Genomic DNA, 14,264 nt, shown 5'->3' on the forward strand with positions numbered 1-14,264 from the left:
CAGGATACTTTGTGTAGGGGCCTGTGCTCCTCGCTTCTCACAAAGCTCAGAGCCTGTGCTAGGAGGTCACCCCAGGAGCGCCATCCCTGAGTTGGAAGACCTACCTCATTGAGATACAGTTTCACCTCGGTGTCAACGACTTCCATTCAGTAACTGTTACAGTCTCAAGCTATAGCTCTGCATCCTCACGTGGAACGCGTTTGCTCCTTCCCCTCCCCTCGCATCCTCATTCCTAGAAACCCCAAATAAGGCACAACTCCTTTCCGCTCCTGCAAGCGTGAGGAGTAGAGACAGGGAGGGAGGAGTTCAGGGTGCGCGGCAGGGGGTTAGAGGATGCACCGGACAGACGGAGGTGCAGGCAGCGGTTGACGCGTGATTCTGCTTCGTTCCCGTTTTCGCCGTTGCTGACGGCAGCTTTTCTTCTGCCCTCACCCCACATGCAGGGGAAGGGGACCAGGGGTGAGGAATGGTCTGTAGGGGTGAGGCTGTGGCTGCGCTGCTTTGTGGAAGGTGCCTCACCCTGCAGGGGCTCCCCCCCCCCCCGCATCTCAGCGGGGTTCTAGGGTTTGCGGTTATGACGAGGTGGGGGGACGACGTGAAGGCGAGGATTCTGCACCTACTCACACTCACCATGCACTTGACGGGCGTGCTTCTTACTAAGGCCACTTTTCCGGTTTGCTGTTAATTCCTCTCCCAGAGATGCAAAGCTCATGGTAGTGTGTGTGTGTGTGTGTGTGTGTGTGTGTGTGTGTGATTGGAACGGAATGACTTTCCTTGGGTCTCGCTCTGTCCCAGGTGGCTGGATAAACTGGGCGTGGCGGCTCGCATGGGCGTGGAGGTGGTGATGCGGCAAGCGCTCTTCGGAGCCGGAAACTACCAGTTGGTGGACAGAAACTTTGTCCCTTTGCCTGTGAGTGGCCGTCAGTGTCCTCTTGCCGTGAGTAGGTTAAGGTACACTCTGGGCCCCTGGTGTGGCTCTCTGTGACAGTCTGCTCAAGAAGTAGCTGAGACCCTGAGATGACGCGTGGGAAGAAATCTTGGAGAGCATCCGTTGCAACCTTTTGGTGTCTCAAAAGGAGGAATCAAAGAGCTAGGAATACCGTTTACGTGTGGGCCATTTAGGGTGTGCTTTGGATTCTTTTTTTTATTTTTAGAGAAAATGATAATTTGAAATTTTATGACTCAAAACAAACTTGCCTTAAAGATGTTTTACAAAATAAATGAGATTGCCTACAGTATCCAAAGCTTCAAAACTGTGTGTCATGAAAGCATCATTTATTCATTCTGAAAATGAGACAGTGTCATGTATCTATTTTTAAAGTCTTTAAGAATTATTTTGTTAATAACCTACAAGATATTTATGACTAAAGTCTCATTTGCACTCTACTTCCAACTGCATCTGGTGCTAAATCAGGAAATATAACTTGTATCAAAAAATCCAGCTGACAGATACATTTATATAAAAATTGGGATAATATAGATGTAGCCCAAAGAAATAAGACCTTGATTTTATAGCATGAAATGGCATTTAAGAATAATGCACAGGGGAATTATTTGAATCTTTACATTGAGTCAGCATTTCACATTTTCCTTATTGTCCAAAATATTGTGAATGATTTGCTTATTTGAGTCAGAATCCAAACAACGTCCATATATTCCATTTGGCTGATAGGTCTCCTAAATCTGTTCAACTTTAAATTACCCTCTGTTTTTTTTCCCCTTGGAATTTATTAATCTTGAGAATTAGGCAATTTGTTCTTTAGTGTTTCCCATATTCTCGATTTTGCTAAATGTATTCCTGTGCTATCATTTGGCCTAGCCTTTCTCCCCCATCTTTCCTGCACACTGGTGGTTATATGCTTGAACTTACTCCGGGTTGTTTTGTTTGATTGATTTTTGCGAGAATTCTTCATAGGTGATGTGAGCTTCCATCAGGAAGCACGCGATGCACGGAATGTGTGCCTGTCTCTTGTTGACGTGGCTTTATTAGTGCAGCTATAAGGAAATTGTCCCTTAGAAGATTTATTTCAAAAACTGGTCTTTATGTCTTTATGAGTATATGCATTTAAAGGTGCTGCTTGGAGCTTTGCTTTAATTCTTGAATGAAAGACAACCAAGAATATTTAAATTCTCTATGCAATGAATTGCATTCTTGGCATATATCTCTTCCTAACTGTGGTTCTCTGAATTATGGAAACATGGACTCCCAGGCATGAAAGGAACAAACAAGAATGGGCCCTCAGAGTCATGATGGTCTCATGCACCAAAAAATAAACATTAAAATTAAAAAGGCAAATCCTATTTAAATACCCCTGTGTTACCAGTCACATCCCTCGTAGGATAACTATTTGCTGTCCACTGGTCTTGTTAAATGAGGTAATAAGTAAAGATAAGTTTTAAATAACAATAATATAAATTTTTTTCCTTCCCCTCTCCAACCACCACAACCAGGATTATTGGCTCTCTCTTCTGTTCAAGAAACTGGTGGGCACCACCGTGTTAATGGCAAGTGTGAAAGGCCCAGAGAGAGGCAGACTTCGAGTTTACCTTCATTGCACAAATATCAACCAGTAAGTAGGAAACATGACTTTACCAGTTGAGTAGTTTTAATAAGCACATTAACTTCCCATTTGAACACTGTGCTGCCTCTGTCTATACTGTGTATCATTGTCCTTGTTTGTTCTTTGTTCCTTTTTTTTTATTTATAGTGATATGATACCAAAATTTAACTAAAAAAAATTGTTTTGGCTCAAATATAGGCATTTGTAGTCCAGCAAAGATTCCTACTGAGTTTTAATAAGAATACAACAAATATAAAAAGTAGCTATTTAAATATGAATAATGAACTCATTGAATATAAATGACTGAATTAATGTGAATCAATAATTATATGAACTTTTTCTTTTTTAAATATCATGGTGTGGGAGGATTTGCTGCTTTTTTTTTTTAAAGATTTATTTTTTATTTGAAAGGCAGAGTTACAGAGAGGCAGAGAAAAAGAGAGGGTGTCTTCCATCCACTATTTCATTCCCCAAATGGCTGCAATGGCCAGACTTGGGTCCATTCAGAGCCAGGAGCTTCTTCCAGGTCCTCCATGCAGGTATAGGGGCCCGAGGACTTGGGCCATCTTCTACTGCTTTTCCAGGCCATAGCAGAGCGCTGGATCGGAAGTGGAGCAGCCACTTTTGGGATGCCAGCACTGCAGGTGGCAGTTTTACCCACTATGCCACAGTGCTAGCCCTCCAAGAACTTTAGAAATGCCTTCATATTTACTTTCTTGCATCATTCCTGATAAATTCAATAACGGAAAAGAAGGAAGAGGAGGGGTAGGGAAGAAGAAAGGGAACAGTAACAATCTTATTTTCAAAAGTTGTAACCATAATTTTTGGAGTTGAGAGGTCATGGGATTTTTGTAGCCCCATGCTCTGACTTTAAGTAGCAAAAAGTATTCCAAAATCCCAAAGATTTTTCTCTTCTTCTTAGTGTCAATCTATTACTCCTGATAGGATGATGCAAAAATACTAATTCCAGGTTTCAAAGTCATCTGCCATTTCACATTTCTGGCAGCTGGGTGGGAACTCGGAATTGTGAGCCCCACAAGGAAGGAGGAGGAGGATGCTTTGAATGGACACTTTCTGCAAAGTACCAATAGATTTTACCTTTCTTATTTGTTTCAGTCTTTTGTAAGTCCAGGACAAGCCCCTGTTTGCACGGACTGTGCACGGTCTGTCGTCTGAATTGACATGAACCCACAAAAGTCACGTTTTACCCATGTTTGGATGTGGGGTCGAGCTGGCTTGCTAGCCGCTCAGCCTGGCAAAGCAGCCCAGACCTCAGATGATGGGAAGGGGCAGTGCAGGTTTTTTATTGTGTGGGTGATCTGTGGTCATCTGTGATGGAGAGTGCTAGCAGGGCCATTGTCCTTGTGCTGAGAACTGGGATGATCTTTGCAATAGAGCTCTTCACTGCCTAGATTAGGCAAGGATTTTTTTTCCTGACTTAACCTATTTGCTTTTAGCCCAAGGTATAAAGAAGGCGATCTAACTCTGTATGCCTTGAACCTCCACAATGTCACCAAGCGCTTGCTGTTACCATCTCATTTATTTAACAAACAAGTGGATAAATACCTTCTGAAGCCTTTGGGCCCTGATGGATTACTCTCCAAGTAAGTGACTTTTCCTCTTCATATCAAACCTTCAGCACTTTTATTGGTGTTGATTGGAATAGAGTTTTAGTAGCAAATAAAAAACAAGTCAGTCATTTCAAGTTTTAACAGTCCTCAGTATTTAGGAAATGTATGTATGAATACTTATTAATACAAGTATATTAACACAAATGTATGAATACTTATTAACACAAGTGTAACCCTTTTTGAGGGTCCAAAGAAGAAGCATATGAACACATACTAGGAGTTATCTTACAGACCAGTTTACATTTAAAAATAACTTAAAATATCAAGATCCACTCAATGTTTTTAGATTAATGGCCCTAAAAAGACTTAAAATTCCTTGGTAACACAATTACTAAAACAAAACATGCCTACATAATTGTTATTAAAGGGATATGTGATGGTATTGGTGCAAAATACTTTACCATATGAACTGGATATGATTATCTTACAGCGTTAATTTTTTATTGGTTAGAATAAGGGGGAAATGTTGAGATATGTACTTCTAGGTGGATTATTTGAAGTTGGTTCTAATGCATTTTGGTTTTAAAACCCAACTACTGAGGCTGGCGCTCACTAGGTTAATCCTCTACCTGCGGCACCGGTACCCTGGGTTCTAGTCCCAGTTGGGGCGCCAGTTCTGTCCCGGTTGCTCTTCTTCCAGTCCAGCTCTCTGCTGTGGCCCGGGAAAGCAGTGGAGGATGGCCCAAGTGCTTGGGCCCTGCACCTGCCTGGGAGACCAGGAGGAAGCACCTGGCTCCTGGCTTTGGATTGGCTCAGCGCACCGGCCTTGGCAGCCATTTGGGGGCTGAACCAACAGAAGGAAGACCTTTCTCTCTCTCTCTCTCTCTCTCACTGTCTAACTCTGCCTGTCAAAAAAAAAAAAAAAAAAAAAAAAAAAAAAAAAGGCAAACAAACAAACAAAAACCCAACCACTGAAGACATCTTATAAAAGTGAGGCTCTTAAACACTGCAAGGGTCCTGTCCAGTGTGTGTTGCAGGGAACTCATGGTTGCCATCATGAGTGTTCTCAAATTATTGGAACTTAATAAATGAAGACTACAAAATTCTCACATCCTCTCCTACCCTCTTTTCAAATGCTACATGGCAGATGTTCTCAGTGGCCATTAGCATGGGAGCCAACGCCTGTCCCTTCATTTATTAACAATGGGCAACACTCCTTAATTCTCCCCCCTTCCAGGCTTTACTTCACTATTCTATAATCATAGAGCCTCTTGTAGGAAAAGGAAGTGTCTAGGACTTGCCCACGTGCCTCCCCATACTGGCCTTCGTGGATATTGTCAATGGGTTGCATATTTTTAATAAATATCATGGCATAAGTAGCCATTTTCCTTCTTCCCTCTTGTAAATAATGCACCTTTGGGTGATAGATGATCTTCTCTATTCAGTGAGATGGCTGGTTTTTAGTATGTTTGTATCTGATGCTGTTGAGGAAGAAGCTTTTCTGAAGGAGGTGAGTAACAGCTTAACTTCCTCGACCCTCGTGGTCATTTGAGTTTGCTACCTCTAGGCTGGAGCAACACAGCCTCTCATTTTTTTTTTTTTTTTGATTGATTGATTTGAGAATTAGAGTTATAGAGAGACAAATCTTCCATCCGCTGGTTCACTCCACAAATGGCCACAACAACAGGAGCTGAGCCAATCCAAAGCCAGGAGCAGGGATCTTCTTCCAGGTCTCCCATGCAGGTGCAGGGGCCCAAGGACTTGGGCCATCTTCTACTGCTTTCCCAGGCCATAGCAGAGAGCTGGATCGGAAGTGGAGCAGCCAGGACATGAACTGGCACCCATATGGGATGCCGGCACCCCAGGTGGAAGCTTAACTTACTATGCCACAGTGCTGACCCTGACAGCCTCTCATTTTCTCCAGCACAACTCTTGTATTTGAGTGACATTCGGCTTGTCTCCCCTCCAGCCTAAATATGCTGAATTTCTCTAATGATTCTTCTTCTTGCTGTATTTCATCACTCATTTCATGCTTTCCAATTGGAAAATCAGTGAAATTATGGATATCCTTTTTTCCTAAATTCTCTTTGGTCACTGTGTATTACTTTTTTCATCTCTTTAAAATTTTGCAAAAACAGTGGTGGGCATTTGGCCTAGAGATTAGTACACCAGTTGGGACACCCACATCCCATATCAGAGTGTCTCGGTTCCAGTCCTGGCTTTTCTCCCAGCTCCAGCTTCCTGCTGATGCAGACCCTGGAAGGCAGCAGTTGATGGTTCTAGTAATTGGGGCCCTGCCACCCATGTGGGAGACCTGGATTGAGTTCCTGGCTTCCTGCTTCTTCCTGGCCTAGCCCCAGCCATTGTGTGTATTTGGGGAATGAACCAGATGAATATACTTTCTCTCTCTTTCACTCTTGCTCTTGCTGTCCCTTAAAGAAAAAAATTTTTTGGCAAAAAATATCATCCCATAAAAAGTATAATGAATATGTGAGCTATACACTTGCTCATATTAATAATGACTGCAGGCCGGCGCCGCGGCTCACTAGGCTAATCCTCCGCCTTGCGGTGCCGGCACACCAGGTTCTAGTCCCAGTCGGGGCACCGGATTCTGACCCGGTTGCCCTCTTCCAGGCCAGCTCTCTGCTGTGGCCAGGGAGTACAGTGGAGGATGGCCCAAGTACTTGGGCCCTGCATCCCATGGGAGACCAGGATAAGTACCTGGCTCCTGCCATCGGATCAGCACGGTGCGCTGGCCGCAGCGCGCCAGCCGCGGCGGCCATTGGAGGGTGAACCAACGGCAAAGGGAGACCTTTCTCTCTGTCTCTCTCTCTCTCTCACTGTCCACTCTGCCTGTCCAAAAAAAAAAAAAAAAAAAAAGACTGCAGAAGATTAAACAATGATCATTTTTAAATTATTTTTCATTTGAACAACTTGTGTCCTGCCTATAGAGGGTCCTGCATCATAATTTTTTTTTTTGTTTTTTAAGATTTATTTTATTTATTTGAAAGGCAAAGTTAGAGAGAGGGAGAAAAGAGAGGGAGAGAGAGAGAAAGATTGAGAGAGGCAGCAAGAGAGAGCTTCCATCTGCTGGTTCATTCTTCAAATGTCAGCAATGGCCAGGGCTGCGCCAGGCCAAAGCCAGGAGCCAGGAGCTTCATCTGGGTCTCCCATGTGCATGTCAGGGACCCGAGTACTTGGGGCATCTTCACTGCTTTCCCAGGGGCATTAGCAGGGAGCTAGATTGCAAGTGGAACAGCTGGGACTCCCATCAGCACTCATACAGGATGCCTTTGTCTCAGGCAGCTGCAGCATAATCTGTGGCGCCACCACATCAGCCCCAGTAGTTGTTTAAGCAAACGTATTTATTAAAATATATAAAAGCAACATTTTATATTTCTCTCCAATATATTTTGCCTAGCATCCCCAGTACGTCCAACTTGTTGCTTGCTAATTCCTTAAAACCTTGTTTCGTCTGCAAGTTGACCAACATGTCTTCTTATTCTTTATCATGTTACTGACTTCAAAATATGAAACACAATGCTTCTGTCAATGAAACCCTGTTCTCATTTCCCAGCCTGACGTGGGGATAATCAGCATACCCCCAGCTCACATCAGTATACTTGTGGCATATTTAAAGATCTGTTTATAGCTGATTAAACCATGCAGCATGTGGAGTAGTATCTTGCCATGTTCCTCACCTTACCCACAACGATTCACGGTGATCAGATAGCCCTATAAACACCCTCTCCAAAACACCCTCCAAAATTGCAAAGTATCTCCTCCAAAAGCATTTATGAAACTGTGTGTGTACTCCTGCAAGGTTCTGAATAACCCAGGACAGACTGTTCCTACTATCATTTAGAGATATTCGCAAGACATATTTTTGTTTGTGGTTTCCCAATCATTGTCATGGCATTGCATCCCCTCCCCCATATAGAAATTGGTGTGATTAAAAAATATATATATATATCCACACTGTGTGGTTCTGAGTATAACAGCATTGAAGGCTTGTTGGCCTCTCGGGGTAGTATTAGTGTATCTTAAGTTACAGAACCCGGAAGCGGAGCATCCATCCAAGGTTAAAGGGAAACCAGTTTTTCTGCTTGCTGATACCTGGTGGGGACCAGGTGTAAGAGATCTTTAAGAATGAAAAGCATATAATAATGCCACACTGAAACAAAATATCTACTATCAGAAGATTAGGTAAATAAGCTAGTTATACTCACACCATAGAATCCCGTGCAGCCATTAAAATGATGTATTGAATGTATGTTGAGTAGTGTGAGCTAAGGTGAGATATATTAAGGGAGAAAGAATCAAGTTTTAAGAAAATATGCAGGGGCTGGTGCCATGGTGCAGTAGGTTAATCCTCTGCCTGTGGTGCTGGCATCACATATGGGCGCTGGTTCTAGTCCTGGCTGCTCCTCTTCCCATCCAGCTCTCTGCTATAGCCTGGGAAAGCAGAAGATGGCCCAAGTGCTTGGGCCCCTACACCCTTGTGGAAGACCCAGAAGAAGCTCCTGGCTCCTGGCTCCTGGCTTCAGATCGGCACAGTTCTGGCCATTTAGGGAGTGAACCAACAGAAGGAAGACCTCTCTCTCTGTCTCTACCTCTCACTGTCTGTAACTGTAGCTCTCAAATAAATAAATAAAATCTTTAAAAAAAAAAAGAAAAGAAAATATGTAGAGGAGGCCAGCAATATGGGGCAGCAGGTTAAGCTGGCATTCCAGATCAGATGGTCCGTTTGAGTTCTGGCTGCTCTGCTTCTGATCCAGCTCCCTGCTAATGTGTCTGGGAAAGCAGCAGAATATGGCCCAAGTACTTGAACCCCTGTTGCCCACATGGGAAACCCGGATAGAGTTCCTGGCTCCTGGCTTCAGCCGGGCCCAGCCCTGGCTGTTATGGCCATTTAGGGAGGGAACTAGTAAATGGAAGATATCTCTCTTTCTGTCACTCTATCTTTCAAATAAATAAAATAAATCTTTAAAAAATATATGTACAGCACACCTATTTTGTTTAAGTAAAAATATGTACATAGAAAAGAGATGATGGAATTAATATACATCAAAATATTGAAAATGATTATCACAACAGGTTATGCTTCTTAAATGTATTTATCTGAATAATGATGATGGTGATAGATAATACTTTTATAATACTTACTGTGTGAAAGGTACTGCTACAAGTTCTGCTGATACTACATGGATTACATATACGACAAATCTAGTTCTGGTATTGATCAATTGTAAATAAGCTTTCAGCAATAAAAATGTGTTAACCTTTATAAAGATGATTTGAGAAAAAGACAAGGATATAAGTATCATTTAGGATTAAGGAAGTAACTATCAGTAGAACAAAAGCTTTTACACATAAGCTATTATCCATGTTGGATTTGTTGTCATTAACATGCATTAATGATCAAATTAATTTGTTGTCATTAACATGCATTAATGATCAAATTAATGAATAAAAAGTAGCACTTAGGGATGAGCATTTGGCCTGGTGGTTCAGACACCTGTGTCCCACATTTCAGAGCCTGGATTCAAGTCTCAGATCCACTCCAGATCCCAGCTTCCTGCCAGTATAGGATCTGAGCTTGCAGCAGTGACGACTTAAGTGGCTCAGTCTCTGCCACCCATTTGGGAGACTTAGATTGAGTTCCCAGCTCCTGGAGTCAGCCCAGTGCAGTCCTGGCTGTTGCAGGCATTTGGGGTGTAAACCAGTGGATAGGAGCGTTCTCTTCCCTGTCTCTTTCACCCTCTGTCTCTCAAATTCAAAACCAAAACCAAAACAAAACCAAAAAAGGACCCTTACCCTTACAACATTTTCTCTTCATTTCTGAATTTGCCTTCCAACAGTGAAATACACAGAAACCAAATTTTTCTGTGTTTTTAGCAAAACAAAATTCTTTTTGCTTCACTCTAGCAATATACACTCTACCAAAATATTTTACTAACATAAGAAAATGGATGCATACCTCCCAGGAGAGAGGTTGTAGATGTCCCACAGGTGGAAATTCCACTGCTATTTGTATGTTAAATTAATGAATGTATGTTCTGCTTCACATGTTATCTCTTACATAAAAATATTCTCAATTATGTGTCATCAAAGAAAATTACCACAGCTCCAGAAGTTAGACCGTGTTTAACCTTTTTATCCTGCCATCATATTGCCTAAGATAGATTACTTGTGTTTCCTTTTCTGCAGGGGGCCAGATAGTAAATATTTCAAGCGTTGTGTCCCATGTGGTCTCTGTCACAACCACTCCACTCTATTTTAAAGATCATCTAGATAGGGCCTGTGCTGTGGTGTAGTGGACTGAGCCTCCGCCTGCGACACCAGCATCCCATATGGGCACAGATTCATGTCCTGGCTGCTCTACTTCTGATCCAGCTCTCTGCTGTGCCTGGTAAAACAATGAAAGGTGGCCCAAGTGCTTGGGCCTCTGTACCTGTGGGAGACCCGGAAGAAGCCATTGGCACCTGACTTTGGATCAGCACAGGTCTAGCGGTTGCGCCCATTTGATTTGGGGAATGAACCAACAGATCAAAAACCTTTCTGTCTGTCTCTCCCTCTCTCTGTCTGTAACTCTACCTCTCAAATAAATAATAAAATCTTAAAAAAAAAAAAGATCATCTAGATCAAGTACCTAACTGACATAGTGTTGAAATACAAGTTACACAATATAGGCTGCCACACAAAGACAGTTTGGTTCTGAAAAAAAATATCTGGATTTCACAGGGGGCAGGGGACTGGCATGATCTGGCTAACTCACTCCCACCTTTCCCTTTGCAGATCTGTCCAACTCAATGGCCAAACTCTGAGGATGGTGGATGACCAAACCCTGCCAGTATTGACAGAAAAACCTCTCCGCCCAGGAAGTTCACTGGGCTTGCCACCTTTCTCCTATGGTTTTTTTGTGATAAGAAATGCCAAGGTCGCTGCTTGCATCTGACAATGAAAGGCATGTGTTAGTCCTGAGACTGAATGCATTCAAGTGCATTGATCTGGGTAAAGCAAAACTCATGCTAGAGGAAGCCGAGTAGAGGGATTACAAACTAACAAGTGGGCGCTTCGGAGGCCTTGGGACACTCTCGGCGCTAGATTTAGACTCTCTAAATCTAGAACACTCTCCCTCTAAGTAGAACGCTGCCGATAATAATAGCTAATAATACCAACCACTACACTCAGCACTGTGCATGTGCTATTTTTATTTGAGATTATGAAAAATGTACACAACTGCACCCAGGACAGCCAGGAGGCAAGTAGGTGAAGGGTTTGCTATGTTAGTTTTCAAAAAGTGATTAGTTGTTTTTATTTAAAAAACAAACCCTATTGGAAGATGTCAGATTCTTCACTTCATGTGACACCTCTGTGGTCTCCTGTGGGAAAGATGTTTATAGCCACGTCCTGGAGACTGGTTGTAAGAGAAGAACTACCTATTTGCTGCTGTTCCTCTGCTCTCTGTCCTGTGTCAGCAGTAGTCACGTGAGTACAGATGGTTACGTGCGATGGTTTCAAAATGGCTAATGACAATTCAGAGGGGAGAATTATGCCTACTGCAAATGAAATAAAAATACGACTGCAGATACTGGTTTCTCAGGAGGAGGTGTTTAGAAAACACCCAATACCTGAGAAGCATCTGTCAGCTTTTCTCTACCTTTAGTTCTTGTTTCAGTTGGGAAGTTTTGGCTGCAAGTAACAGGAAACCCTTGTTCATGGGATTAAACAATAAGGAATTTTGTAATCCTGTATTCAACTGGGGTAGGCCCCAGCATCGTGGTGGTCCCGAGTGGAACCAAGCCCCGGTGTTCTTCCCCTCTCTGAGCTCTGCCCGGGTTAGTGCTGGCTTCGTTCCCAGTGGCAGCAGGGTGGCGGGAGGTGTCCCACAGCCCCATGGAGACCTGGCAGCCACCCAGGGAAGAGGTTGAGCTGTCACTTCTGTGTCTACTTCGACTTGGACACATTCTCAGGTTCTCCCAACAAAGCTCTCTTCATGTCTCATTGGTCATGAATGGGTCATGTGGCCATTTCCAGTCACTGCCAACAGCACGGAGGTTGCCGGAATGGTCCCCCATACCACTCTCTGGTAGACAGCAGAGTGCCCGGGAGTCTACAGCACAGAAAGTGTACAGAAAAGTGACATTTCTGTGCCTTCCAGCGTTGACAGAATGTATTGTATTCTCCTGCCTTTGAATCCTCTTAAGGATTAATATTCTTTATATTTATGCCTGCTACAAATATTGTCTCAATTAAATTTAAGTACATTCATAAAGCTAGAACTTAAACTTTGGATGCCTCAGTACCATTAAAGTTTATATACATTTCTTATATTTTCACACTTGAAATAAAGTGATTTTTATAACCCTAATGCCAAATGATTATTCTTTTTTTTTTTTTTTTTGACAGGCAGAGTGGACAGTGTGAGAGAGAGACAGAGAGAAAGGTCTTCCTTTGCCGTTGGTTCACCCCCAATGGCCCCTGTGGCTGGCGCGCTACAGCCAGTGCACCGTGCTGATCCGAAGGCAGGAGCCAGGTGCTTCTCCTGGTCTCCCATGGGGTGCAGGGCCCAAGCACTTGGGCCATCCTCCACTGCACTCCCGGGCCACAGCAGAGAGCTGGACTGGAAGAGGAGGAACTGGGACAGAATCCAGCGCCCCGACCGGGACTAGAACCTGGTGTGCCGGCGCCGCAGGCGGAAGATTAGCCTATTGAGCCATGGAGCCAGCCTAAATGATTATTCTTAAAGTTTGAGAGGCAGAGAGACAGAATGAGACAAGACAGACAGACAGAGCTCCTATCCACTGAGGTATTTCCCAAATGCCCACAATGGCTCCCAACTCTTGCCAAACCTGGAAGCCAGAAACCCATGTGGGTAGCAGGAGCCCAGTCACCTGCGTCATCCCTACTCTCCTCCAGACTCCACGCCGGCAGGAAGCTGGGGTCAGGAGCAGAGGCAGGACTTGAACTCAGGACACTCCAGGCTAGGACATGGGCATTCCAGGCTGCATGCTAACCAGCAGGCCAGATGCCTGGCCCTGGTTGTTCTTTCAGTAAAGTGCAAACCTACAGGAGGACTTGTGTTTATGCGCCACTTTGTTTATTCCTCCTTTATTTGCCCTTTCAGCCTCCCCCACAATAAAGATTTGACCTTGAGGAAAAGAGACCATGAGGAATTTACACCGTCTGCTACCTCCTCTGACAGGTCCATCAGGGTAGAAGTCCTGTCCGCTCTGCTTCCCTTTTCCCTGGCCCTTCTACCGCTTTGTAAATTCAGAGATTAATTTCTCACTTGTATTATTTTAATAATCACTTCATCTTTCACCCTGACTTTGCTTAAAGTTCTTAAATGGCTCCCCAATTCTTAGAGGCCTGCAAGTTTCCCTAGAACCCCACACCTGCCTATTTCTTGGACCTCTTGTCACTCTCACATACACTGTATTCTCCAGCTCTTCTTGGGCCAGGAAGTCTGAACTGGATGCCTCCTCCCCACTTGCTCCTGTACCCTCTGTGCATATTCATCCTGAATATAGGTGTTTAGATCAGAGACAGCTTATTATTGGTCATGTAAAAGGGATATATATGGTTCCCCTCACCCCAGTTCTTATTCCAGGGCAGTGTAGTGAAAGTCATTCCTATAAAAACAAACTTCAAAATCTCACCACAGATGAAGAATGGAGAAAAGTGGATTTCCTCTGCTTCTATGCAGGAGAAAGCAGCAGCTGTCTCCCCCACACTTCTTAAAAAGAGGGAGAAAACCCCTTGCTTATAGGAGACAGGATGGGAGAGGATTCTGGGCACTCAAAGCTAACTTTTTGGAATGTAATAAAATCTGTTCAGGGCCAGGTAGCCCCTTATTTGTCCCTCTGTATTATGAAGTAGAGGGACCTTCAAATTTCTGGGTCTTTTATCTTCTTGAAATGTTACTTCGTGGGGATACAGTGGCCTAGTCTTCCTGGTACCTTGGGAGCTTGTGGCATAACAAAAAAATACACACATTTGGTCTTTGCCACTGATTCCTGGCATAACACTCTAGAAATCTTTGGGATTTTCTAGAAAATAGGACTGTATGTTGTTATTCATAAGGAACCCTTTGCTATCACACCTGAGTTTATGCTCATGAGATGAC

General features: G+C 43.6%; 1 protein-coding gene across 2 annotated transcripts in view; it reads left to right on the forward strand.

Annotated features, from left to right (window-relative positions):
* Positions 1-12,506, forward strand: part of HPSE (heparanase) — a 34,308-nt gene extending 21,802 nt beyond the window's left edge. The window contains exons 9-12 of one of the 2 annotated variants that reach the window (XM_051819611.2): positions 796-910; positions 2,452-2,570; positions 4,019-4,165; positions 10,931-12,506. In XM_051819611.2, coding sequence (XP_051675571.2) covers positions 796-910; positions 2,452-2,570; positions 4,019-4,165; positions 10,931-11,090 — 541 coding nt within the window. In that variant the 3' untranslated portion in view covers positions 11,091-12,506. Of the gene's footprint in view, positions 1-795; positions 938-2,451; positions 2,571-4,018; positions 4,166-10,930 lie in introns of both variants that reach the window. The other variant, XM_051819610.2, reaches the window with a different exon arrangement.
* Positions 12,507-14,264: the final 1,758 nt, after the last annotated feature.

The sequence above is a fragment of the Oryctolagus cuniculus genome, chromosome 8 (assembly GCF_964237555.1).
Source record: "Oryctolagus cuniculus chromosome 8, mOryCun1.1, whole genome shotgun sequence".
NCBI classification, from domain to species: domain Eukaryota; kingdom Metazoa; phylum Chordata; class Mammalia; order Lagomorpha; family Leporidae; genus Oryctolagus; species Oryctolagus cuniculus.